Raw genomic sequence first — 25,067 nt, forward strand, 5'->3', positions numbered from 1 at the left:
CCCCCCCCCCGAGGCTAACAAACTCCTACTGGAAAACCAGAAACTTGTGGCTAAGATTGTTGAGGAATCCGTCTTTAGAGAGGGAAGGGGTGATGTTTGTTTATGCCAGTTTGGGCACATGCTTTCTGTAGGAAATGGATGATAAGCTAAAACCATTTTCTACGTGTAGTTAAGCGGAGAAGCAGTAGTCCGTGTACAAAACTCTGAACTGAGATGTATGTTATCTCACTTATTTAGACATAAGCATAAAGAAAAAGAGCTGCTGTTACTAGTGTGACTARTTACTTTTGTGACTTAATGATGGTAGGTACTCCAGCAAATGGCAGCATCTAAGGGCAATACTTAGTATTTGTATAGGAGGGAAAAAAAAGGTGGAGGGAACAGTATGTACCATACAAAAGTCAAGAGCATTTTTTTAGGGATTTTTTTGAAATTTTATTTGTTATTAAACATAGAGACCTCAGGACTGAGATTTATTAAAGAAACAAACCTGCTGATGGCACAGAAGTTATCATTAAAAGCCCATTAAGAAAATCCCTTGAAATAACTTTGTAGGATTGTAGTAACAGTTGAAATAGGAAATATACAATATTCCTTTACATAAAGGAGAATTACACCTATTAAGATTCTTCAGCTGTTTTTTCTTGTATCTTCAATCTGGAAACTTTTGTGTCCTTTGGAAGTTTTTCTTTTATCTAATGATATTGGTTAATCTAACAAGATAACCATTTAAGCCTTGAGATATGAGAAATGCATTGTAACCATTCCTCTTCAACTAGATCTTCCCAGCCACATCCCAAACCTAGGAGAGTTAACTGAGTCATACAGTGGTAGAGAACAAGTCAAGTGCATTAAAGAGCTAGAGCAAAGTTCAGAAAAGGAAGGATAAGACATGTAGCGCACTTTAAAATGGCTACCTGGAAGGTCCAGAAAGTTCTCTTTGTGGTATAAGCCTTGTTAATAGTAACTTATTAGAACAGTTTTCATTTAAGTGGCATTTTGCCTTCATGTCTGAAATTGACAGGATTCAATGAAAAGAAATTTGGTGAATAAAATGCTGTGTTTTTTTAAAATGTCCATTTTATGTTACATTATGCCTTGCCAAGTGTATATTGTGTTATACAGGGCAAATTAAACAGGTAAAGCACACAGAAGGCACAATTAGCTAGTCTACTCATAAGAACAAGTAGTCATAAGTCTCATTTCAAATGATCGGTGGTGTCTTACGTTAAAAGGTTTGCCAAAGTGAGGTAACCGCTCTTGGAATTTAAATCTCAACAGTTAACTAGGCTGAGTTTATAACTGGACTGGAAATCAAGAAGGCCTAAATGCATTATAATCTGTTTAATTGTGTAGAGTGTAATGCATAAGCGTTCTGGCATTAGGTACATTTTCAAAAGCAGTGCTACAAACCCATTTATTATAGATGTGCCACCTGGAGACTTCAGGTGTTCTCAAGACTGCTTCAGATATGAAACACAGAGTGAAGTTAGTATGTTAATGAGAGGTGCTTATAGAGCAAACCTGGGTTTGCTGAAGCAGGGTTACAATATTTGATAAGGAGGTACTTCAGCTGTCTGAGAAGTTTCTCAAATCAAGTCAGTCTGTATTTTGGTTCGGGTTTGTTTTTGATTTTTTTATTTCTTTTAAATACACAGCACCTCTACTGTGATCTCAAAGTTTCTCAAAATCTTTAAAAAAACAAAACCAAAACAAACAAAAAGACCGAGCTGTGTTGAACAGTCTTCATTTTGGGATTGACTGCTGATATTGAATAAACTCTCTCTGAAGCATTGTTTTAGTTAACAGAACAATTTTGACAACGAAGCCCTGGAAGCAAATGGAAAGAGTCTCTCTCGTGTTTCTGTTGCCCCTATCTGCTGCCCAGGCACTGTGAGTGGGAAGCCTGATTTGAATGCAGCAAAATGAAGAATAGAGGGATGGAATAGGATTTGAGCAGATAAACAAAGAGAGAACTAAGGATGAATGAGAGGAAAGTGACTGAATAGAGACTTGTTCTTGCCCACTGAATGTATTATTAGCCCCTCCTCCCTTTTTTTTAATGGGCCATTGTCATTTGTATCATAATGCTGACACTTGATGGAATTCTCCACCAAGAGCTTTTAAGATTTCGTGGAATTTACTGATACTCCATGAGCATGGATTATAGAATGTCAATGGCAGAATCCCTTCAGAGTAGGAGTGTTGTTATAGTTCTGTGCAGGACTGAAGGCCTAAATCTGTGTAGGTTTATGTTGACTGTCAGTTTCATTCTTGGGCTGGTACAATTGTTCTGAGGAAACTGGATAAGAAGGAAGATTCTGGAAGTATGGATTGTACCCATCTGCCTTCACTGATAGATGAAGTCTGTGTCTAGTTACCTGTTTCTAGCTTTTAATATGGTCAAGGTTGTTTCTCAGTAACTACTTAGGATTGTTTTATTTGATCACTTTTCTCTGAGGCGTTTCACTGCTTAATTTTACAAACTCATAAGTTTATTTCTTGTTTTCATGTTCTCAGAAATGTTTTGACCATAAAAAGAGTTCTTAATTACACAACAGATGAGAAATTTCATTCATATAACGTCAGTAGTCCCAGATTTCTTTTTATTTGCAGGATTTGTAGATACTTCAACTGCTTTATTAGGTGGCATATGTAAGTTGTAAGACTGCTTAAATTTCACAAGCAAAAATTTTATAAACAGGAGTTCCAACTGTAATTCAGAAATCCACTCTTCCATCAAATAGGTCACGTGTGCCAGATCACAAGCCTTTAACAAATTTGCATGTAGAACAGCAGATGTTTTCCATTTTAATATTACTGAAATAAGTTTACTTGAACATCCAGTTAAGAAAGATGTGTTTTTCTAATTTGACTACCAGTGACTTGCTATTTGTTCATCTTAATGGAAATGTAATTACACATTTCATATAGAAAGTTATATTTTCAGAGACCAATTAACACTTGTCTTTACTCTGATCTAATGGAAATTATCTTATTGCCTGTTGCTGAAAGTACAGAATATGTTTTTAAGTAAACTTTTGTTTTTCTTTACAGCAATGCCATCTTAATCACAGAAATTTCATGCGATACAGTATCATCATGGTGGATGTAGGGAAATGGCCAATATTTACTTTACTGTCACCTCAAGAAATAGCATCTATTCGAAAAGCATGTGTATTTGGTACATCAGCCAATGAAGCTATATATATAACGCACAATGATGAGGTAAGACCATAATAAAATGGAACAGATACTCTACAATTAGTTGTTTTCAGATTTCACAGAGTATTTGTAAGTGAGTAGCTTCTCAAAAGCAATGTGTGATTTTGTGTATTTCAAAACATGCATAAAGTTGTTGGATGTAACTTGTATTTTTTTTCTTTAATCTTATATGGGGACAATGTAGATGGAGTATTTAGAAAACTTACAAATGACAAAGGCCAGGATGGATTACATGCACTTTTGAAGACAGTCAGAATTCTAAAGAAGCTGTGGTGGCTTGAAATTAAGTAAAAGCATTTCAGGTATGCAGATATAAAATGGAGATATAGCTGGCTAAGTAAGAATACTACAGAAAGTCTGTGGATTAGTAATTCACATTGAGTTTCTGAATCATTATATTCCTCTGTTGAGGAAAAAACAAGGCAGATTTTGTGGGATATGTTAATAGTTTACTATAAGACTGAGTAGAGTAGGGGTTTTTCTTCACTCCTCCCAAAGCTGCTTGTAGGATTGAGGTACAGCAGTAGCTGTTCTGTACAAGCTGCAGTTAGATGAAAACATAAGGGTGTTGTACCCCACTTCGACAACTTACTGAGTGCTACTTACATAGCGTAGTCCCTGCAAATGAGAAGCCTAGCTTCCATCTAGGAATCTGAGGGATTTGGACTCAACTTCCAAACAAGTATGCTGATTCTGAGTCTTGAGACTGTTAACTAACATGAGTGAAGTCTTTGGCTTTCAAAGAGTCAATGGCAAAAATCTGTCCTGACTTTATAAAGGCTTGGATGTCACAATATCTCTGCACACCTGAGTTTAAATGGCTTGAAATGAGTATTCCTCTGTTTTTTAGGTGTTTGTTTTTGGACTGAATTGCAGTAATTGTTTGGGAACTGGAGATAATCAGAGCACAATAGTACCGAAGAAATTAGAAGTCTTATGTGGAAAGAAGATTTCCAGTCTCAGTTATGGAAGTGGACCACATGTTGTACTTTCCACTGAAGGTAGAAAATAATCACTTATTATGGAATCATGAGCTGCAGATTTTAAGTTCCACTTAAGCTTAACAAGAAGGAATGTCTGGCACAACTGAAGGCATTTATTAACTGAATAGTGCACACAAAGGAATTGGTTTTAAGTGGAATTAAATGTACTGCCTAATATGTAAAATGAGTTTCCCTTGACTTTTCTTTATGCTGTAACTTTGGAGTCTTGCTATATCACTCATGACACATACAGTCTTCCTGGAGCACTTTCACTTAATTCCAAAATAATCTAGAGGTCATAGTGTGATGTGTACATTTTATACATACATACATACATACACACACATATATATAATGAATTATTTAATCTTTCAGTATACAGATAGTACTTGTAATGATCTCACTATTTGTTATGTCTTTTCATTTGCATGTTTTCATTCTCTAGTTTCTTAAATAGCCTATCTTAGTTTCTGTGGAATTTGTGGTTGTTTTATCACAAAGTTAAATATTTTTGCAGATGGTGAAGTTTATGCTTGGGGACATAATGGTTACAGCCAGCTTGGGAATGGCACAACCAATCAAGGCATTACTCCTGTTCAAGTTTGCACAAATCTGTTAATAAAGAAAGTGGTGGAAGTAGCTTGTGGCTCTCATCATTCCATGGCGTTATCATTTGATGGGGATGTAAGTTGAAACCTGTTCAAACTTCTTCATTTTTTTTTCTTGAAGTGAATTGTGCAGGTGACCTTGCAGTCTGAAGCTTTCTCTACCCACAATATAAGCTACAGCATAACCTTTTCTCCTGCTGCCTTAAACTACAGCATCCTTTTTTTTTTTTTTCAGAGCAGACTTGGAAACAACTTAGCGCCCCACCCAACTCTCTGAACAGACAAACAAATAAAAGCCCAGTAAATCCAGTAAATTTTGTGTGACTTTGATTTATTGAATGTCTCATAAGGATGAGACCAGAAAGCTGTGCCACTTACAAGCAGTGGAATCTGTCAGGTGCACATCTTAAGGTTGTTCTTTGTTTGCAGTTTTGATGCAAGTTAGTTGTTTGTACTAACTGATTTAGCCTTTAGTCTGCTTCTTGTAGTCTTCACGATTTCCACACTGATATTGTGAAAGAATGTTATTTTGCCCACCTTCATGTACATTTGTGTGTAGCTACTGAAAGAGCACTTGGTTTATATGCCAAGCCTGATTTATGCTGTTTATTGACATGACTTCAGGCTATGTGTTATTGGAAACACGTACTGTTAATTTCCAGTTAGTCAGGCTTGCCTGATGCATATGTATTTTTGGTTTGAGTTGCACATTACTGCATGGAGAGCCTGGTTTGGCTTCATCATAAGAAACGAGTGGTTCTGATTCAAAGCCCTCCTAACGACGAAAATGGAAGCCACAGTTTTTTCCATCCTCCTGACCACAGTGTATATGCACATTCATACTATGGTTCTATATGGAGTCAAACTGCAACAACTGATAAAAAGTAGCAAGTCAGTATTTTGAAGGGAGAAAAGAGTRCTGAGTTAAATTAAGTGGTCTGGACTGTATCTCTGAAAGGAGCCTAAGCTTAGGAGGGGTTGTCATGCTTTTGGGTTTGCCTGAGATAAGTTAAAAAATTTGTTTTGCATGTGGGAAAGCAAGGGTGTTCATATAGTAATTTAACTAATGGTGTTAGATATTGTATGGTAGTTGCTTGCAATGGCCATGCTTTCCGTAATAAATGTAACGTGCTTGAAAATTTGGTGGAAAGTGGGTAAACTTATTAATTTCTTATAGAGTTGGTATTTGCAGCTGGCTAGCAACTATGACTAGTTAATGTATTATAAATCCACCCCTTTGGCATACTTTGCGGTAACAGTCTAGTTGTGCTGTCAGGTTTTTATTGGTACCAGAAATAATTGATTATGCTGAAAGCAATCAAATGTTTTACATGGTGTTTTATTTACAGAAAGAGTTTGTTGCAGAAACCCACGTGACTTAATGTATCTGGAATTTCAGAAAGGCATTGAAGTTGAAAATGTTCATGGAAATACTTAGCATAATTGATTTGTACAGTTGCTTGAGTGGATGATTAATGCAATGCATATAAAAAGAGTATCCTAATGGCAGAATTAGGGAAGGAAACAGTATCTTCATTTCCACTCAGTACTGATTTGAGGAAAAGACTAGAAGAGAGCAAAGTATTTTCTCATAGTGATGGAGCTCGTGTACACAGGACCTCTAAAATCTATGGGACTTCAGACATTCATACTCATCTGAAAGAGGAAAATGATTGGCACTTTGACATTTTGACCTACCTTCAGAGTTACTTTTCCTTAATGTTTTCTTTATTATTGAAATAAAAGTATTTTGTACATGGTCATAATTACAACTCTCTTCAAATATTCAATAGGAATCAAAGACCAAGGAAATACAAATAACAGAGCAAAGGATTAATGCATTATTAATGCTTTCTTTTTGTATTAGACTTAGTATGCAAGCTGCTTTATTTATTTAATATCACTTTTGGTTAGGTGTCACAGTGAGCAGGCTGCTTCTGGCACTAAAGGGTGTGCAAACTTTACATAAGGTAGTTGGAGTGCTTCTAATGACTGCTAGTGCCATTGTAGTGAGGGGGCTGGCTGACTGCGGCCTGGTATTTTCAACAGGAAAAGCTTTTAACTGGGTGAAGTATAGCAGAATAAATTATCAGAAATAATTTTATGCTAAACTATGGGCTTGTGTATGAAATGGAAACATTAAGGGAACTGAAAATCCAAAGGTTATATATATTTTTACAGCAAAGCGCTTGTTTCTCTTTTGGACGTTTTAGATGAAAGCAACTAATTTTTCTGTTCTTAATATTAGTTGTTTGTCACTGACAAACTTTCGACTGTCAGAGATGGTCCTTTTTATTAATGCCACCATGTAACAAAGTTTTGCAGCTGTGGAATGTGGCTGGCAAACATCCCTTTCTACAGTTCCCAAGAGTTGTAAAAGGAGATATGGTGACTGTCCAGCTATAAGCTGGTTTAGAACTCTATGAAGACAGTTAAACAGCTTCAAAAAGGGAAGTTCAGCAAGCCTGTGAAACAAATAACATTTTTGCTTGCATTCCTTTCTGCAGAATTGTGAAAGGATAAAGAAAGTCTACTTGCTAAGCTCTGTGTCTTATTTTCAGGCTTGTATTTAATATAGAAATATATTAATGTGTTGACTGTAGTTAGATGTTCTAGTTTTATAGAAAGAAGATGAAAAAAGGGCAATGTTTATATTTGCTAGGTCAGACCTGTTGCTGTTTTTAGCTTTCAGTTATTTAAAATTAGTTATAAGCATTTTAACTATTTAAATAGCTTATCCAGTCTGATCCTAACAGTATGTTCTATAGTTATTACTATTTTGAAGGCTTAAAATGCACTTTTTTTTTTTTTTTTTTTTTTTTTTTTTTTTTTTTTGACAGCTTTATGCTTGGGGCTATAACAACTGTGGTCAAGTTGGATCTGGATCTACAGCAAACCAGCCAACTCCTCGCAGAGTTTCAAACTGTTTACAGGGTAAAATGGTAGTTGGCATTGCTTGTGGTCAGACATCCTCCATGGCTGTAGTGAACAATGGTGAGGTAAGTGTTCCTGTATTCTCCTGTTCTTTCTCTGTTGCCGTAGTGCAAACGGTTAATATCTGAACATGGAAAAAATGATGAATACAGAGAGGGTTCAAGTTACAGAATATATATTGTTTACTCTAGGGCTTACTTAAGGAAAACTGTATAGTTAGTTGGAGTTGCTTTCTGTAAAGTAAACTTACTCTTCCTTACTGCAAAGATTGTATTAGGACTTGATTTTTTTTTTTTTTTTTTTTTGAGTCTGCAACTGCAAGTATTTGAATTGTTGTTAAGCATGTGTTTCTTCATTATTTCAATAGATTGTTTAATGTGTTTTAGTTACATTTTTGCATGCGCAGTCAAATAGTTACTCTTTCGGCAAGTATACACCGAATGATCTTGGTTCTTTGGCACAATACACAACTGCTGGCAAGAAAAACAAAGTCAGCTTTTGGAAGTTGCCTTGGTGTTAACTGTTTCATTTTACATAAGACATTTATGATGCTGTCCTGCCTTGTAAGTAAGAACCGTAACCTCAGTCTTCCTGTATTCCACCAAACTCAGAATATAGCATTTCCTCATGAGTGGAGGGACTGTGGAAGTCCTTCGTCATCCTGAGGCAGAGATGAGCATTCACTGTACATACTTTCCCCTTGTTGGGCCCACCCTAAAAAATTTCTAAAGAGTTAAGCTGGGGACATCAACTTAAATAAATCCAATAGGTAATCAGCTGATCACAGATACAGACTTTGATTTCTTTAAAAAGGAAAAAGTGATAGGGAGGAAAAAAAGTTGATGCTATGAGACAGACTTTGTTGTATTGTAAGTTAGTCCTTCAAAGACAAATATTTTAGAAAGCTTCTTGAGCAGGTAGATGCAGGATTGAAAAGTTGAATGCAGTCAACTTTTTTGCAATAGATTATCTTTTTAGCCTCTTGATATTCCTCTTGAAGTAGTGTTTTTTTTTCTTTTAATAATATATACTTTTTGGATTATGTCTTGTGTCTTAGCCTGTATTTCTACAAAGCGATAGCTTGATATTGTTTTGCCTTTTAAACCAGGTTTATGGCTGGGGTTACAATGGTAATGGTCAGCTAGGTCTTGGAAACAATGGCAATCAACTAACACCATGCAGAGTGGCAGCATTACACGGTGTATGCATACTCCAGGTATGTCTAACTTGAAAACATGAATGCATCTTTATTTCTAGCATCTGCAAAAACTGTATATTAGGAATGTTATATATATGTCTAGATTTCATAGTTCCAACATTGAATTCGTTTGGCTTCTGTATGAGGTTTATTTTTAAAAAAAGTGCAAGGAAGCTGTAAAATACTTGCTTTAAAGTTGGTTAGTGTAACTAAACAAACTGTTATTGGTACAAATTGCATCTTTGTTACAAAGCTGGATGAATGAGATACACTAAGCAAATAGGAGGAAAACAATGCAAACAAACGATTTTCAGACTGATTTCTACATTGTCTTAGTCATCCCCTCAGACATGAGGGGAGAACAGGAGGTAAGACAGTGGCTGTTTGTTTACAAGTAAAGATTAAAACTAAAATTTGGGATTTTCTGAATATTTACCAAGCTTCTTTGAAGTTTCATTTTGTAATTCAGGATGAACATTACACATTATGTGTTACACTAACACGTAGTGAATTTACTCCCTTTTAGAAAGGGCTGAAGGAGCCATTGGCTTTGGGACTTTAGCTATCATAGTTTGTATAGTATTCTAAATATCAAATTCTCAGAGTTGTACAACATGCTGAAGTAGCTCATTCTTTGAGGAATCTGCAGTTGAAAGCAAGTAGAGGCTAGGGAGACTCTAAATGGCTTTCTATAGACTATAACTAAATTAAAGATGCAAAATAAGAAATGATTAGTTCTTGTGGAAAAAGACTGTTATGAGACCTTCTATATGTTTAGACTATGTAGCAAATAATTTGGAAGGAGTAACCAATATACCCTAAATTAATAAAGCTTAAGAGTTTTCCAGTACTTACTGGAATGTGTTAGCTTTAAGTACTGAGAAATAACATTTTCTGGTGCTAAATGGAATGCTTGTGGTATTTTGATGTCTGTCAGACTAAGGTAATGTGTGCAATAATTTTGTTTTTCATCTTCCTTGTTTGTTTAGTAGTAATGCTTATAAATTTACTTACAGATTGCCTGTGGCTATGCGCACACACTAGCACTAACAGATGAGGGTTTGCTCTATGCCTGGGGAGCTAACACTTATGGGCAGCTGGGAACTGGCAATAAAAGTAACCAGCTAAGCCCGGTGCAGATCATGATGGAAAAAGAAAGGTAATCTTGCTGAAACTGTTCCTGAGATTGACATGTCTGAGCGTGTGTTATGCAGTTTTTAGCACTGGAAGCATGCATGTTTGGGCCTGGTGGATTGTATCTGTATTGCTAATATTAAAAGCATAGGAAAAGATTATATTTTACTGTTTATTTCAGACTGAGTGGTTTTTTTGCTATCTGTAATGACTGTGTAACGTGAATGAACCCTACAATTGCCTGACGCTGGAAGATAACAAGTGTCTATGTTAGGTTATTCTAAATGTGATTTCTTTGGTCAAAAACATGGATCTATGGAGTCGCAATACCAAGCTTTTAAGCTAGATTGAGGGCTACATTAAAAAAAAAAAAAAAATCCGTAAAAAGTACCTATTTTGTAAGGAGTGATATATGAGGAAAAAATCAGTTTTCTGAGAGAGGTTCTCTGGTCAGTAGCCACCAGTGTAAACAAAACATGGTTTACAAGGTTACTAGAGCTAAGGACAGGTATTACCACTCTTGGTGGTAGCACTGGGTCCTGGCTTAAATAAAATGCCTGTGTTCTCTTGACCCATAAGATTGACCTATTTTACAGAGCTGTGAGCATGCCTATAGATTAATGTCTCTCTGTTTGGAAACCTCTTAACTTGCACATCTTTCAACTTGTTATCTCCTCTTAAATAGGAAATGGAGACTGGCGAGGGGGAGAAAGGTTTTTCCCCTCCATTTCCAGTACCATTTGGGTATAAAAGCTATCATGTTATAGCTTTGATAAAAGCATATGTGTGTGTATATATACAATATATATATATATACACATATATATATATATAATGTATACACACACACACACACACACACACACACACCCCTTTTTCAGGGGCTTCCCTGGGTGGGTTTTTTTTGTTTGTTTGTTTGTTTGTGTTTTTCCTGCTGCTTACACTTAACATTGAATAAAAAAGCTGCATAGTGCTGAGAGTCCTGGATTCCTGACAGGGCTTTTTTTAAGGCATAGAGAAGAAAACTAGCATAATAAGCCAGCCTCACATTAGTGGTTTCTGTTTGTGAATAAACTGACACTAGAGAGGCAAACTTATTTATTTATTAAAGCACTAGAAGGGAGATGTATATGCTTGCAATAGAACAACTTTTTTCTTAGCAGTTTATTTTTCAAGTGAGTTAAGGGCAACTTTACAAGTGTACACAGACTCAAGTTCTAACTTGAGTACTGACTCAAGTTCAGCTGGCTAAAGGAGGAGGGAAAACATATAGAACTTCTGCTAGGAATCTAAGAGAGAGAAGTCACTTAAATTTACTCATCTTGCTTGACTTAGTTTCCTTGGAATCAGAGCTCTAAGTGGGTTAGCTGTCATTGCCCATGAAGCATGTTAATGCTTCTCTTGCTGCTCCTTTCATTTATATGATTCATTTGTCACTTATATGTAATGCTGCTAAAAGCTTCTTATGAAGTGGCTTGAAGAATCTTGCACATACAGCTTATAAGGACTTTTAGACCTTATCTTACATTAGTTTGGAGGTACAACTGTGGAGGTAAGACTCCATGTATAGAGATGGTACAGCTACCCTAAAAACAAACAAACAAACAAAAAAAAAAAAAACAAAGCAAAAACTGTTCTGAGAAGGAAAGGCAGTGTTTAGGAGAGGAAAAGTTTAGCTGTTGCTGGATAGCTGTGACTGAAAGTAAGTAGTTATGACATTAGGAGAAACTAAATCTAAAACAGTTGCTTCTGAGCAAATAAAGGCAGAAATGGTATATTTTTGGATTTGTAGAGACTAGACATTCTGCAATTGAAATATGAGTTAAGGAAGGACAGCAGTTGAGACTATAATACTCAAGTGATCTGATACTTAAACATGAAGATGTCTGGAGGCTAGCTGTAGCAGGAAGAACCCTTAAATGATTACTTAATGATGCCTCATGAGAACATGAGCATGTCTGCTGGAAGATCTCAGTGTTGCATATAGCTGCTTAAGCTGCTGCTGATGTAATACATTCCGTTAGTATTTACTTTGCTAGAAAGTATTGAAACGAGTGCTGAAAGTGACTGTAGCTTTTTCCAGATTCATGATGAAAGGATTTTTGAACGTAAAATCTGGGCTCTGTTTTGCCTAAAAATATGAATGAAAGTTATCTTTTTTGGTAAACAATGAAACATTGTGTACATTTATATTCTTTGAAAAGATGTTTATTTGTCCAAGCTGATATGTTTCCCCCCCCCCCCCTTTAAATAAATTAAAAATCTTAACCACAGGAAAGGTATGAAGAAAAAGAAAATGAGGAATGTCAACTGAAAAGGACACTTTGAAAGACTTTTAATAGATTGTAGTCAGATATTGTTTTGCTTCTATTGTTGCAGTTCTTATATTGATCAGTTCAAACAGAATCATGTTCATGCAGAACAAAGGAAGCAGTACAGGAGTACAGATGCATAGTTTGGTTGTTTTCTTATTTTGGTGAGTTATTTGGAAGGTCATTAGTTCTATGCCTGTAAGTATCTTACAAGGGTTTTCTTCTGTTTGCAGGGTTGTGGAGATTGCAGCCTGCCACTCAGCTCACACTTCGGCTGCCAAGACCCAGAGCGGCCAGGTGTACATGTGGGGCCAGTGCCGTGGCCAGTCTGTGATCCTTCCCCATCTCACTCACTTTGTCTGCACTGACGATGTGTTTGCTTGCTTTGCTACCCCTGCCGTTATGTGGCGTCTTCTATCAGTAGGTGAGAACTCGGATATCTCAAGCAGCATTGTACAAGCTAAATAACTTTAAATGTAAATATTCTTATAAAGTATGCATCCATGTTGTCGTCTCTATGTATGTTTGTTAGCACTGTATGTCACTTCTGTGGGAGAACAGAAGAGTCCTTACTTTAAGGAGAACTGGCAATTTAGACTAGCTTTTCTAGCTAATAATTGTCCTTTCTTAGTGTTTTAAACCTCCAGTGTCCCGTCCCCCCCCCAAAAAAAAAAAACTCCTTCAGCAACTGAGGATCCAATACAGCATTAGTAAGATTGTTTGTTTGCTAAAGGCCTAGAGAATCCTGTTTTACACTGCACTATGAATATTGTATGTTTCCTACATTTTTGTTGTTTGAGCCCCAGCTCAGGGCTGGGAAGGACTCCTGGGTTGTAAAACGTAGCTTTTTGCTCCCAGAACTGTTTGTTCCTGCTTTGAAGACTGCTGCTGACTCCTGTTACTTTGATATCTAACAACTTCTAATTGCATGTATTGTCTTTAGCTTCCTCTCCCTAGTATTTACCCTGCCAATATAAATATGAAGGGGCAAATATCTTTGTTACGTTTCATGTTAGGAAGGTAAAGTAGTAGAATTCCTAGTTTTGTTTTTGTGAGGTGGTATTGCTCAACCTGATTTAATTTGAGTTGATTATCTTCAAAAGCAGGCAGATGGGCAAATAATGTTCCCTGTATAACAAGATCACAATAGCATTGTTTTCTGTTGTTGAAACTCTCTTCTTATATGGCCTTAGATTAAATGTGGGAATGTAGTCATTGGGACCAACTAATATACCCAAGTCTGTCATCTTGGTTATCTTCAAGTGATATGCTGCCAATCCTTATTTGACCCCAAATACGCTATGAATTTGCTTAGCTTGCACTTCATGCTTATTGAGCTTCATCTTAGATCTGCCATTTCAGTCCTCAAGATCATCTCGGAGGTCTGATCTGCTTTCATATTGATAAGAGATCTTAATGTTGTTTATGTACAAAATTGGTTTTGTGGAGGGATCAAATCCTCTGTAACCTTTCTCCAGTCTCAGACTTTACCTTTGCACAGCTTGTTTTTATCTCAGACAGCTCTGTAGCTGTCTAAGAATTCCTGTCCTAACCTGGCTTCTCCATCTTAACTTCTCATTTAGCTTGTTATCACATTTATAGAAGTCCAGATAACAGCATCTCGTCTATAGAGGAAAACTGAATAATTTTACCAAAGAGAGAGAAGATTAGCTTGGAATGATCTGCCTCTGGGTAAATCCAAGTCTTGTGTTACCCCACTTCCCACTTTCTTTGTTCTTTAATCATTCTTTTCTTTGAGATGTATGAAAGTCTTTCCTCTCTAGAGGTCTGAGAGTTGTCCAGGTCTCTTGAATTTTGCAAGAGGCTGTGAAGGCTGTTTAAATGTTACCTCTTTCATTTCAGTAACTTAGATCTTCAGTTTCATGAAGTTTTCTCAGTCAGAGTATAACAACTTGTTTGAATTTTGTGTCTGTATCTTAATCTCTAAAGGCTAATGGGAATTACTACTACTGAATATTTAATCAAAAGCATTAATTCTGGGGGCATTTTTAATCTCCATTCTGCATATTTTTTCCCTCTAGACCTTTTTATTTATATAGATTAAAAGATATTTTATTCTTTTTCTTAGTGAGTGCTAACTCTACATGATGGTTATAGTTCTATTTCCAGTTATGGTGGCTCTGCCAGAACTAAGATCAATTGCTCAGGGTTGTCTGTGGCAAAGTTCAAATCTGCAACCTTTGTTGTGCAAAAGGTATTGGAGTGAAAGTTGATCTACAGCATGACTTAAGCTACGCTGATGACCTAGAAAAAAAATCATGTGAATGAGTGCAGGGAGAATTAGAGCATGGTCTAGTTAGCCCTAGTAAGATGCAGATTCATTATATGATCCATGTAAGTCAGAGTGAAAACAAGAGCTCATGGTCTTCTGAGGCATAAACATATCTTATCTTTTATGGCAGCTTGCTATATGTAGTGTTTTATGTAATACCAACTTATATAGCTGTGACTAATGGTGAAAAGTAATTGGAATGTAAGTGGATAAATAATGCACAGCCTTATGGGACACAGGAGACTGTCCAACTCTCATTATAGTAGGAAACTTCTTTAAAAAATTTTTTTTTGCTTCTTAGGAACCATGTGTGTTAAAACGCACTTGTGAGACATATCAACAGGAGTTTCAGATAGTGGGTTATAGTTAAATTTCCTAAAACCTTATGGTTCTTGCTTTATCACAAGTCTTGGCCTGCTTGTGCTGAAACTGTTCTGTGATTTCTAGAGATGGATGATGGAACTGCTATGGGACCCGTATCCTAGGCCTTTTTAAGAACTCTGAAGGGGCTGCAAGATCGCAGCTTTAATCATTTCCATAGTTGCTGAACTACTATGTATTTGGTAGTAGATACCGTGTTCTTGGTATGGTTCATCTTCTTGCAGCACTGCTGCTGGGTTTTGTGCTGTCGTAATTGATTGATAAATTGAATTAACATGAAATATCATGGATGCTGTTATGTCAACCCAGCAGAGATGTTAACTGACAACCTGCAGGCTATACCTACCACACAGTGCAGAAAAGTGGCTGATGGGTGACATGCTTTCTTATTCTTCAGGTCATGTTAGCATGATTGAAGCACCGTATGCTGWGTCTCAGGTGGATTGTAGATGATGTTGTAGACTCCCATTACCAACAGTTTACAGGCTCACTATAGCTTCTCTGAGACCAGCTGCTGGCACAGAGCTGGCCCAACACTRGAGCAGAGCTGCCAGGAGGCTGGCAGTAGTGTGGGCAGTCCCCAGGTGGAGCATAAGGAAGGAAGTTCCCCAGGAAGTTTCCTTGGTGCTCTGCTACCTCCGAGTAATAAGCTGGCCCTGGGACTGGCTGGCTCACCACTGCGGTTTGTAGGTGTTGTGGAGCAGCCCTTGCCAGCAGAAAAGGTGAATGGACTAATTCACTTTTCTGATTTGACCCCAAGCCAACGGAGTTCTGATACTGACCCATTTACTTTATGTGGTGTTAACAGACCAGTTAACTTTAACTGCAGTGATACGAGTGTTCTGTTTAAGATGCATAATGTGTTCTTTGGTTTTAAAATTGTTTCTTTAGAGCATGAAGACTTTCTCACAGTAGCAGAGTCTCTGAAGAAAGAGTTTGACAGCCCAGAAACCTCAGACCTAAAGTTCCGTGTGGATGGGAAATACATCCATGTTCACAAAGCTGTTCTGAAGATCAGGTAGTGTTCATCTTCCATGGTTCTTGTTTACGCCAAATTACCTTTTATCATATGTTAGGGGGAGGGAAAAAAAGAAGGATTGGGGGTCTAAACTATCTCTTAAAATAGTCCGTATCCATATTTCACTAAGCCTGTTAATTGTTCCCAAAACAATAAATATATAGGAATGTTGCAGAGAGATTGCAACAAATATGTATTTCAAAGAGATATGCATGAATGTTATATGACAATCTATCTATAAATAAATTAATATTTTAATATATATTATAGATAAAATATTTTTATTTATATATATTAACATTATTTTTTATAGGTATAAATGTAAGTGTTCCAGATAACATCTTTGTCTTTTAGGTGTGAACACTTCAGAACCATGTTCCAGTCATACTGGAATGAGGACATGAAGGAAGTGATAGAAATAGACCAGTTTTCTTACCCTGTGTATCGTGCCTTTCTTGAATACTTGTATACAGACAGTGTTGACCTTCCGCCTGAGGATGCTATAGGTATTGCTTTCTGTCAAATTATGCAGGATCCAGAGAAACTCAGAAAAGGAATGCAGATTAAATGCATACATCTAGGCTTCTAGTCCAGCCTATAATAAATTTTCTGGGGATTAATGAAGTTGTTCTCAAAATACTGCTGAACGATAAAGCTATATTTCTCTTGTTTAAAGTATCTGCATATCTTATTAATATCAATTATTGGTTAGGCTGATACGAAAAAAAAATCTCGGATGTAATAGGGGAAACTTGAGTAGCGGAGCAAAGAGCAAACTGTACCAAACACAGATTTCTTTTGTTTGTTTGTTTTTTATAGTGGTGGCTTTTCACTTGTGTTATGTACCTGTTTTGCAACAATTCCACTCTTGCAAGCAGTTAGTATACAGATCAGTGGAACAGCATGTATGTTTACAGAGATTAACAGGATTGCAGCTTGAGGTAATAAAAGGCCTTTCTTCCTGTGTAATGGTAAAATATGTTTTTCTCAGTAGTGACCCACATAGAATCACAAAATCGGTAGGGTTGGAAGGGACCTCTGGAGATCATCTAGGCCAACCTCCCTGCTCAGCAGGGTCACCTACAGCATGGTAGACAGGGTTGCATCCAGGCGGGCCTTGAAGATCTCCAGAGAAGGAGACTCCACAACCTCTCTGGGCAACCTGTTCCAGGGCTCCGTTGCTCTCACAGGGAAGAAATTCCCCTTCACATTCAGGTGGAACTTCCCGAGCTTCAATTTCTGCCCATTGCCTCTTGTCCTGTCAYACGGGACAACTGAAAAGAGTTTGTCCCCATCCCCTTGACACCCTCCCTTCAGGTACTTGTACACACTGATCAGATCCCTCCTCAGTCTTCTCTCCCCAGGCTGAAGAGGCCCAGCTCTCGCAGCCGTTCCTCATAGGGCAGGTGCTCCACCCCTCTGACCATCTTCATAGCCCTACGCTGGACTCTCTCCGGTAGCTCCATGTCTCTSTTGTCCTGGGGAACCCAGAACTGGACACAGGACTCGAGGTGAGGCCTCACCAGGGCTGAGGAGAGGGGCAGGATCACCTCCCTCCACCTGCTGGCAACACTCTTCCTAATGCACCCCAGGAGACCATTGGTCTTGGCCACAAGGGCACATTGCTGGCTCAGGGTCAATCTGTCATCCACCAGCATTCCCAGGTCCTTCTCTGCAGAGCTGCTCTCCACAAGGTCAGCCCCCAGCTTGTACTGGTGCCTAGCGTTATTTCTCCCTAGGTGCAGGACTCTGCACTTGCCCTTGTTGAACCTCAGGAGGTTCCTCTCTGCCCAACTCTCCAGCCTCTCCAGGTCTCTCTGAATGGCAGCACAGCCCTCAGGTGTGTCAGCCACTCCTCCCAGCTTGGTATCATCAGCAAACTTGCTGAGGAGGCACTCTGTCCCCTCATCCAGGTCACTGATGAAGAAGTTGAACAGGATGGGACCCAGTACTGAGCCCTGGGGGAYGCCACTAGCCACAGGCCTCCAACTAGACTCCACGCCACTGATGACGACCCTCTGAGCTCTGCCTTTCAGCCAGTTCTCAATCCACCTCACTGTCCACTCATCTGTCCCACACTTCCTGAGCTTATCCAGCAGGATGTTACGGGAGATAGTGTCAGAAGCCTTGCTGAAGCCAAGACAGACAATGTCCACTGCTCTCCCCTCATCTACACAGCCACTGTCCTTCCATCCTAGAAGGCTTTCAGATTGGTTAGGCAGGATTTCCCCTTGGTGAATCCATGCTGACTACTCCTGATCACCTTCTTGTCCTCCAAATGTCTGGAGATGACATCCAGAATGAGCTGTTCCATCACCTTTCCAGGGATGGAGGTGAGGCTGACCAGCCTGTAGTTGCCTGGGCCCTCCTTCTTGCCCATCTTGAAGACTGGAGTGACACTGGCTTTCTTCCAGTCCTCAGGCACCTCTCCAGTTCTCCAGGACCTTTCAAAGATGATGGAGAGTGGTTTAGCAACACCATCTGCCAGCTCCCTCAGGACCTGTGGGTTCATCCCATCCAGGCCCAAGGATTTGTGGATGTCTAGCACGCCCAGAAGGTCTCTAATCCTATCCTCCTCAACCAAAGGGAAGTCTTCCCTTCTCCGGACTTTCTCCCTCACATCCAGGCTGCAGGATTCCTGGGGGCTGCCCTTAGCAGTGAAGACTGAAGCAAAGGAGGCRTTCAGTAATTCTGCCTTCCCTGTATCCCTTGTCACCAGGGCCCCTGCCCCATTCAGTAGTGGGCCCACATTTTCTCTAGTCCTCCTCTTGCTGCTGATGTATTTGAAGAAGCCCTTCCTGCTGTCCTTGACATCCCTTGCCAGACTCAATTCCAAATGGGCCTTAGCCTTCCTTGCCGCATCTCTACATGCTTTGACTGCATTCCTATAATTCTCCCAAGTAATAACCTGCCCCTTCTTCCACATTCTGTGTATTTTCTTCTTCTGTCTGAATTTGGCCAGGAGCTCCTTGCTCACCCATGCAGGTCTCCTGCCCCTTTTGCTGCACTTACTCATAGGGATGCACCTCTCTTGAGCCTGGAGGAAGTGATGTTTGAATAGTAGCCAGCTCTACTGGACCCTCCTTCCTTCTAGGGCCTTAACCCATGAGAGTCCACCAGTTAGGTCTCTGAAGAGCCCCAAGTCCTCTTTCCTGAAGTCCAGGGTTGCAGTCCTGCTTGTTGCCTTACTTCTTTTCTGCYGGATCCTGAACTCCACCATCTCGTGGTCACTGTAGCTAAGGCTGCCCCCAACCTTCACATCTCCAACCAGTTCCTCTCTGTTGGTAAGGACAAGATCCAGCAGGACACCCTTTGTCGCAGGCTCCTCCACCACCTGTGTCCAAAAGTTATCATTAATGCATGCAGGAGCCTCCTGGACTGTTTGTGCCTTGCTGTGTAGTCCTTCCAGCAGATGTCAGGGTGGTGGAAGTCCTCCAGGAGAACCAGGGCCTGTGATCTTTAGGCTACCTCCAGCTGCCTATAGCAGGCCTCATCACTTTTCCTGGTCAGGTGGCCTGTAGTAGACACCCACAACAGTGTCTCCCATGTTAGCCTGCCCTTTGGTCTTCACCCATAAGCTCTGGACTGCCTCCTCCACCCCCAGGCAAAGCTTGATGCATTCCAGTTGCTCTCTCACATACAGAGCAACTCCACCACCTCGCCTTCCTGGCCTGTCTCTCCTARAAAGCACACAGCCATCCATGACAGCRTTCCAGTCATGTGAGYTATCCCACCATGTCTGTGTGACTGCAGTGAGCTCATGGCCTGCGACCGCACACAGATCTCCAGCTCCTCCAGCTCCCCATGCTGTGTGCATTGGTGTACAGGCAATAAARATGCAACCTCTACCCCAGGAGCATATGCTGTTGTTGAAAAGCAGTGATAATTACAAGTGGCTAATATGGCATTTTATTTGCAGGCCTTTTGGATTTGGCTACTTCTTATTGTGAAAATAGACTGAAAAAACTATGTCAACACATTATCAAGAGAGGAATTACTGTGGAAAACGCATTTTCATTGCTCTCTGCTGCTGTCAGATATGATGCAGAGGTAAACTTYTAAAGTTCAATCTCTAAATAGGTGGCTGCTTTCTGACCTAAACTGTGGAGAAAAGCAGCCAGTTATGTAAGTTCTCTCTAACGTAGTATCAGAGAATGCTGTTGTCAGAATTGGAGAATGTTGGAATTAGGTTTGCATTAACTGTATTTGGATTGAAAGATGTATGTTTTATGAACCAGTATGAGGAAGGTGAACTAGTACATAGGTATCTAAAGATGAYGTGTCCCAGGCTGCAACTCGGGATTTATAAATGTTTGCATTGCTTAATTCATGGTAAAAGGTTATGACACTATGGCAAGCTTCATGAATTTCTATTTATATGTAAAAAGTGTGATGGGGGAGGAGATGAAAACATTAACATAAACAAGAGTAATATTTAAAAACACGGGAAAAAATCATTGTATTCTGAGAAGCAGTTCTTGTAAGCCTTAATTTATTTCTTTGTGTAAGGTTATGGATTGTGAGGCATGGTATGGTGGTGGACTTGGGTTTTTTGGGGCTGGGTGGTTTTTATTTTTGATTTTTTTTTGTTGTTATAAAACAGCTGTTGCTGAGTTACCTACAGTTAGACATACTTTCAGTCTTTCGAGTATACTAATCAAATGACAGGATAAGAACTGTCTTATGGGCCTAATAAACTTTAGAGACACAGAAATAGTGTGAAAAGGAGAGGGCTAGTGGAATTCTCCCACTGAATAATGTCTAATTTCACTACCAGATCACTAATATGCTATTTTGTGGACTTGTCTAGAAGTACTACTAAGCTATCTTTGGCTCTTTGTGTTCAGAAGAGTACCTGCATGTCATATTTTCAACTTAACGGTTGGCTAGTTTTATAGTTGTTGTTATGCTTATTAAAGGCTTTTAGTACTCAGTATATCAACTTATTGCTTTTTCTTGTACTTAATATCTAGCAATATGCATGCAATTGCCTTATTTCTGAGCCTTGCAGTATGTTGCTTGTTTGATATACCTTACTTGAATGACAATATTGATATCTGAATTTTGACTTCAGTTCTATTGTGAATAATGATATTTTTTTGTTGGGAATTCATAGAAAATATGAAGGTCTTTCTTACATATTTTAGCTTTAAAGGGTTATTTGCAGAATAAATCTTTAGTGTGTGATAATTGATTGATTCTGCTTGTAAAGAAAGAGAGTAGAATAAATCTAGTTACTATGCTGTGGCTATACTTCACCAGCTAAGTGAAATTAGAATTTTACCTAATGGTAGGGTTTAAATTAAGGAGAAAATGGGTGAGGGGTTGCTTTTGACAGACACACTTTATGTGCAGAAAAGTTAAGAAGTCAGGTTTTGAAATTGCTTAGGTGATGTAGTTAAGTGTAGATGGGACTGTCTGGAAGACAGTTGAAAGAAGCTGCCTCACTAATTTTAAAGTTTACCTCCAAGGCATGAAAGTCTGATATACTTTATTTTAGTGATTGACTAACTGAATTGAAAGGGCTAGAGTTGGTTCAGGTCTGCCTTATTGTTATGACTTCTAATAAGTGCCTTTATCACTTAATTACATATTAAGTAAAAAGTTTTGCTTGAAGTGCATCTACTTGCAAATGAAGTGCATCTACCCGCAAATGAAATAATTTTTTTCTCTACAAAATTTTAAACTTTCCAAAGTTTTTTACTAATGACATAGTAGTACTGTTTGTATGCTTCTGTTGCATTGACTTGGAATATAAATTTTTAATAAAAGTGTAAAATATTGTAATGATGTGTATGATGTAATTTTATTTGAAATGTTAGTCCATTCTGTTAATTCAGAAAAAAAACCCACACCTCTCAGTGTTAAGTTCTAATAAGCTTGTCTTTTTTCATTGCACAGATGCTACACAAGCCAAGATCTGCTGCTTCCGAAAGCCTGGTTTTAGGCCAGGACGTATTTTTTGTATTACTATTGTGTCAAGAACTCTCACTGGCACACAGCTGATCTAGCTTTCAGTGTTGACCTTAAGTAAAAATATGGATGCTACTCAGTCTTTCATACTTCAGGTGGCTTAAAGAGCTCTGCAAATCTGTTATGCCCTACTTCAGCACCCAATCTGCTGAGCAACTAAGGAAGAGTCTGTTCTTACGTATAAAGTACTAATACTATAGATTTATAAAGTACTAAAAAAAAAAGAGYAGGGTGAGGAGAGAGCTGCTATTTTGTAAGGCCTGCAGCATCTTCCTTATAGCAGCTTAGTGCTGCACCACGAAGAATAATTTTCATCTTCAAAAGAGGAGTTAGAAACAAGTAATCTGATTGGGAAGCAATCTGGTGGTCAGTGCTATATTGACAAAAACTGGCATTTTTTTTGGTTTTTAGACACCCTTTCTCTCTGACATCATGTGGGTGCAATGACAGTTGTCCTGAGGTTTTTCTAATCCTCAAATGGGAGGCACTGCCAAGTAGTCTCAAGTATCTGAACGTTTTCTGTAAGAATTGCTTTGGTGTATTATGCCATAGTGTATTTCTTGGGACACTTGTGGAATAATTAAAAAACAATAAAATAAATAGGGGGGGGGGTGTCTGTTTCTAAGCTTTGCTTAAAAAATATCAGTTAGTATTCACTCGCACCGATCGCAGTGGCATGTGACCTCAAAGCTTTAGCTAAGCTATTAATGAAGCAGGAAGACAAGACGCCTATGTATACCCTGAGGTTATAATATCAAATGGAAGAGATGAATTTTCTTAGTGAGCAGTCCTGGTTAAATTTCATTACCTTCAGATCTCTTACTTGTTTTGGGTTTAACAGCTGTCAATGAATGTAGATGAAACTCTTCTGGATGCTAATAGGTAGACCAATCTAGCCTATAATGTGGTGAAACTTTAAAAAGCACATGATGTCAAGCAATATATATGACTGTAGGTATACAAGGGGAAAAAAAACAAATTAGGATTAGTCTTTCTTTGCAGCCATGTTATGTGGGTAGAATTGTGCTTTTCTGTTACATTTACAGAGTTACACTGTAGAAAAAGGCTGAGAACCACTCGATTAATATATTTGGCTAGTTCTGTTGTTAATGGCACTAAAAGTAAAGCATATAAAGATACTTGTGACTGACTCTGAATGTAATTCTGTGATGGAAGTGAATAAAACCGTCTTTTTTTTCTCTTTTTTTCCTGTTTAGGATTTAGAAGAATTCTGCTTTAAGTTTTGTGTCAACCATTTGACAGAAGTGACACAAACTGCAGCATTTTGGCAAATGGATGGTCCTCTGCTAAAGGAATTCATTGCTAAAGCCAGTAAATGTGGAGCCTTTAAGAACTGAAACAACAGGCTGTAAGTTTTGGGTGATTGCATTTTTTTTTCCTTTTTTTTTCCAGTTGGAATGATGTACAGTTCTGCCAGCCTGTTACAGGTAAAAGAACTAAACATAATCTGGTCTCTTGTATCAGAAAATGTGAAAGTCTGTATTAAAAAAAAAAAAAAAAAAAAAAAAAAAAAAAAAAAGCAAATGGTATGTGCGCTCAATAAGAATAAATTGTTGTGTTGGGGGGGGGGGAAGAAGTCAAGCAAAATACTCGCTTGCATTTAGCAACTCAGGATGTTGGAACCAGCTCAGGACTTCAAATGGAGGGAGAAAAATTGCAGCGTGCAAAAGATACCAAGTGGTGTTAAGGACTTGCTTTTCAGGCTAGGAAGTCTCAATTCCATCTGTTAATATTTTAAACTTAGTACTTGGGGTACTGGCCTTTTTGGGTTAGAGAATAGTCTCACCTGAGCCACTGAACGATGTCACTTAAAACATTAACTCCATGGGATTAGGACAAAGCAAATGGCATGAATATCTTCTATTGCAGTTGCATGATTGTGAATGAATTTGCCACTTGCTGTGAGTAATTAACCAACTGTATTTCAGTGCTTAGAAAAATGTGCAGAAATTATGTATCCTCAAAGCCTACATAAGTAACTTTGAAGAAAGGGGTAACTAACAGATCTAATCGGCAATAAAGTTCTATATTTGGGTATACCTTAATATAAGTTGTAAAGTGTACTTTGTGTAATCTGTACAGAAATATTTATAATGGTTAATGAAAGATTTACCTCTTTGGTGACATCAGATTAAATTCATTTCCCTGGAGGGGAAGAGATTAAAACTGCTTGGAAGTGTGTGTTTTGTGTGTGTGTGTGTGGGGGGGGGGGTTGTTTGTTTGGGGTTTTTTTTTTGCATTGAAGTACTGTATAAACCTAAATTGTGTTTAATAAAATTCACTGTTTTGTACTTATCCATGAGCAAACTTCTTTTGGCTTGGAAGAAAATCTCAAGCTTTTTGTGTAGATTAAAAAGAAAAAAGACATTTCAGGAAGCAAAGAAGCAAAAAGGATTTGTTTCTAGGCACTGACTTCCTCTTCAGTGATTATATTCTCTGGATCTGTTTGCTTTCCATTTAATAAGCTGAGATAGGTGTATTTTTTGAAACGCTAAGGTGGTTATTGTGTGCTTCACACTTCAAGGTGTTCCTTCATCATCAACCACAGGGCAGAGCAATTAAACTTTGAAACAAACTTTTCTTTAAAGAAAGACATTTAACTATGGATCTATTCTTCTTTAGGTTATGATGCTGTCACCTTTAAGTTTTGCAGGGCCTGGAATTTGGGGGTTTTGGCAAGAAGATTCCTTGGCTAGAAGACTTCTGGCTCTGAAATTTTGGTCTGGAATCTTCTGGAAAAAAAGTGTTTCCAAGTGTGTCATAAAAAAAAACCATTATTGAAAACAGATTAGCTGTTTAATTTTTTTGACTGCAAACTAGCCTAAAGGTCTGGTGTGGTGTGGGGGAGGAACTGCAAAGAATGGAACTRTTCTCTAAACTGCTCTGAAGTTTGTCAGTAATTCAGACTGCTGCTACAGGAAAAGAAAATGAATTGGTCTGGATCACACAACTTCTTTCTTTCCAGTGACAGTGGGCTTSCATCTTTT

At 38.3% G+C, this 25,067-nt stretch overlaps 1 protein-coding gene across 3 annotated transcripts in view; it reads left to right on the plus strand.

Moving 5' to 3' along the window:
* RCBTB1 (RCC1 and BTB domain containing protein 1) overlaps positions 1-24,299 on the plus strand; it is a 27,974-nt gene extending 3,675 nt beyond the window's left edge. For all 3 annotated transcript variants that reach the window (XM_085325048.1, XM_085325047.1, XM_085325046.1), the window contains 11 exons: positions 3,058-3,228; positions 4,076-4,226; positions 4,726-4,892; positions 7,657-7,815; positions 8,859-8,966; positions 9,965-10,107; positions 12,628-12,818; positions 15,960-16,086; positions 16,441-16,592; positions 20,006-20,136; positions 23,277-24,299. In XM_085325048.1, coding sequence (XP_085181174.1) covers positions 3,085-3,228; positions 4,076-4,226; positions 4,726-4,892; positions 7,657-7,815; positions 8,859-8,966; positions 9,965-10,107; positions 12,628-12,818; positions 15,960-16,086; positions 16,441-16,592; positions 20,006-20,136; positions 23,277-23,417 — 1,614 coding nt within the window. In that variant the 5' untranslated portion in view covers positions 3,058-3,084 and the 3' untranslated portion in view covers positions 23,418-24,299. The remainder of the gene's footprint in view (positions 1-3,057; positions 3,229-4,075; positions 4,227-4,725; positions 4,893-7,656; positions 7,816-8,858; positions 8,967-9,964; positions 10,108-12,627; positions 12,819-15,959; positions 16,087-16,440; positions 16,593-20,005; positions 20,137-23,276) is intronic.
* The last annotated feature ends 768 nt before the right edge of the window (positions 24,300-25,067 follow it).

Source organism: Rhea americana, unplaced genomic scaffold, assembly GCF_003343005.1.
Source record: "Rhea americana isolate MKP2758 unplaced genomic scaffold, rheAme1 scaffold_95, whole genome shotgun sequence".
Lineage (NCBI taxonomy): Eukaryota > Metazoa > Chordata > Aves > Rheiformes > Rheidae > Rhea > Rhea americana.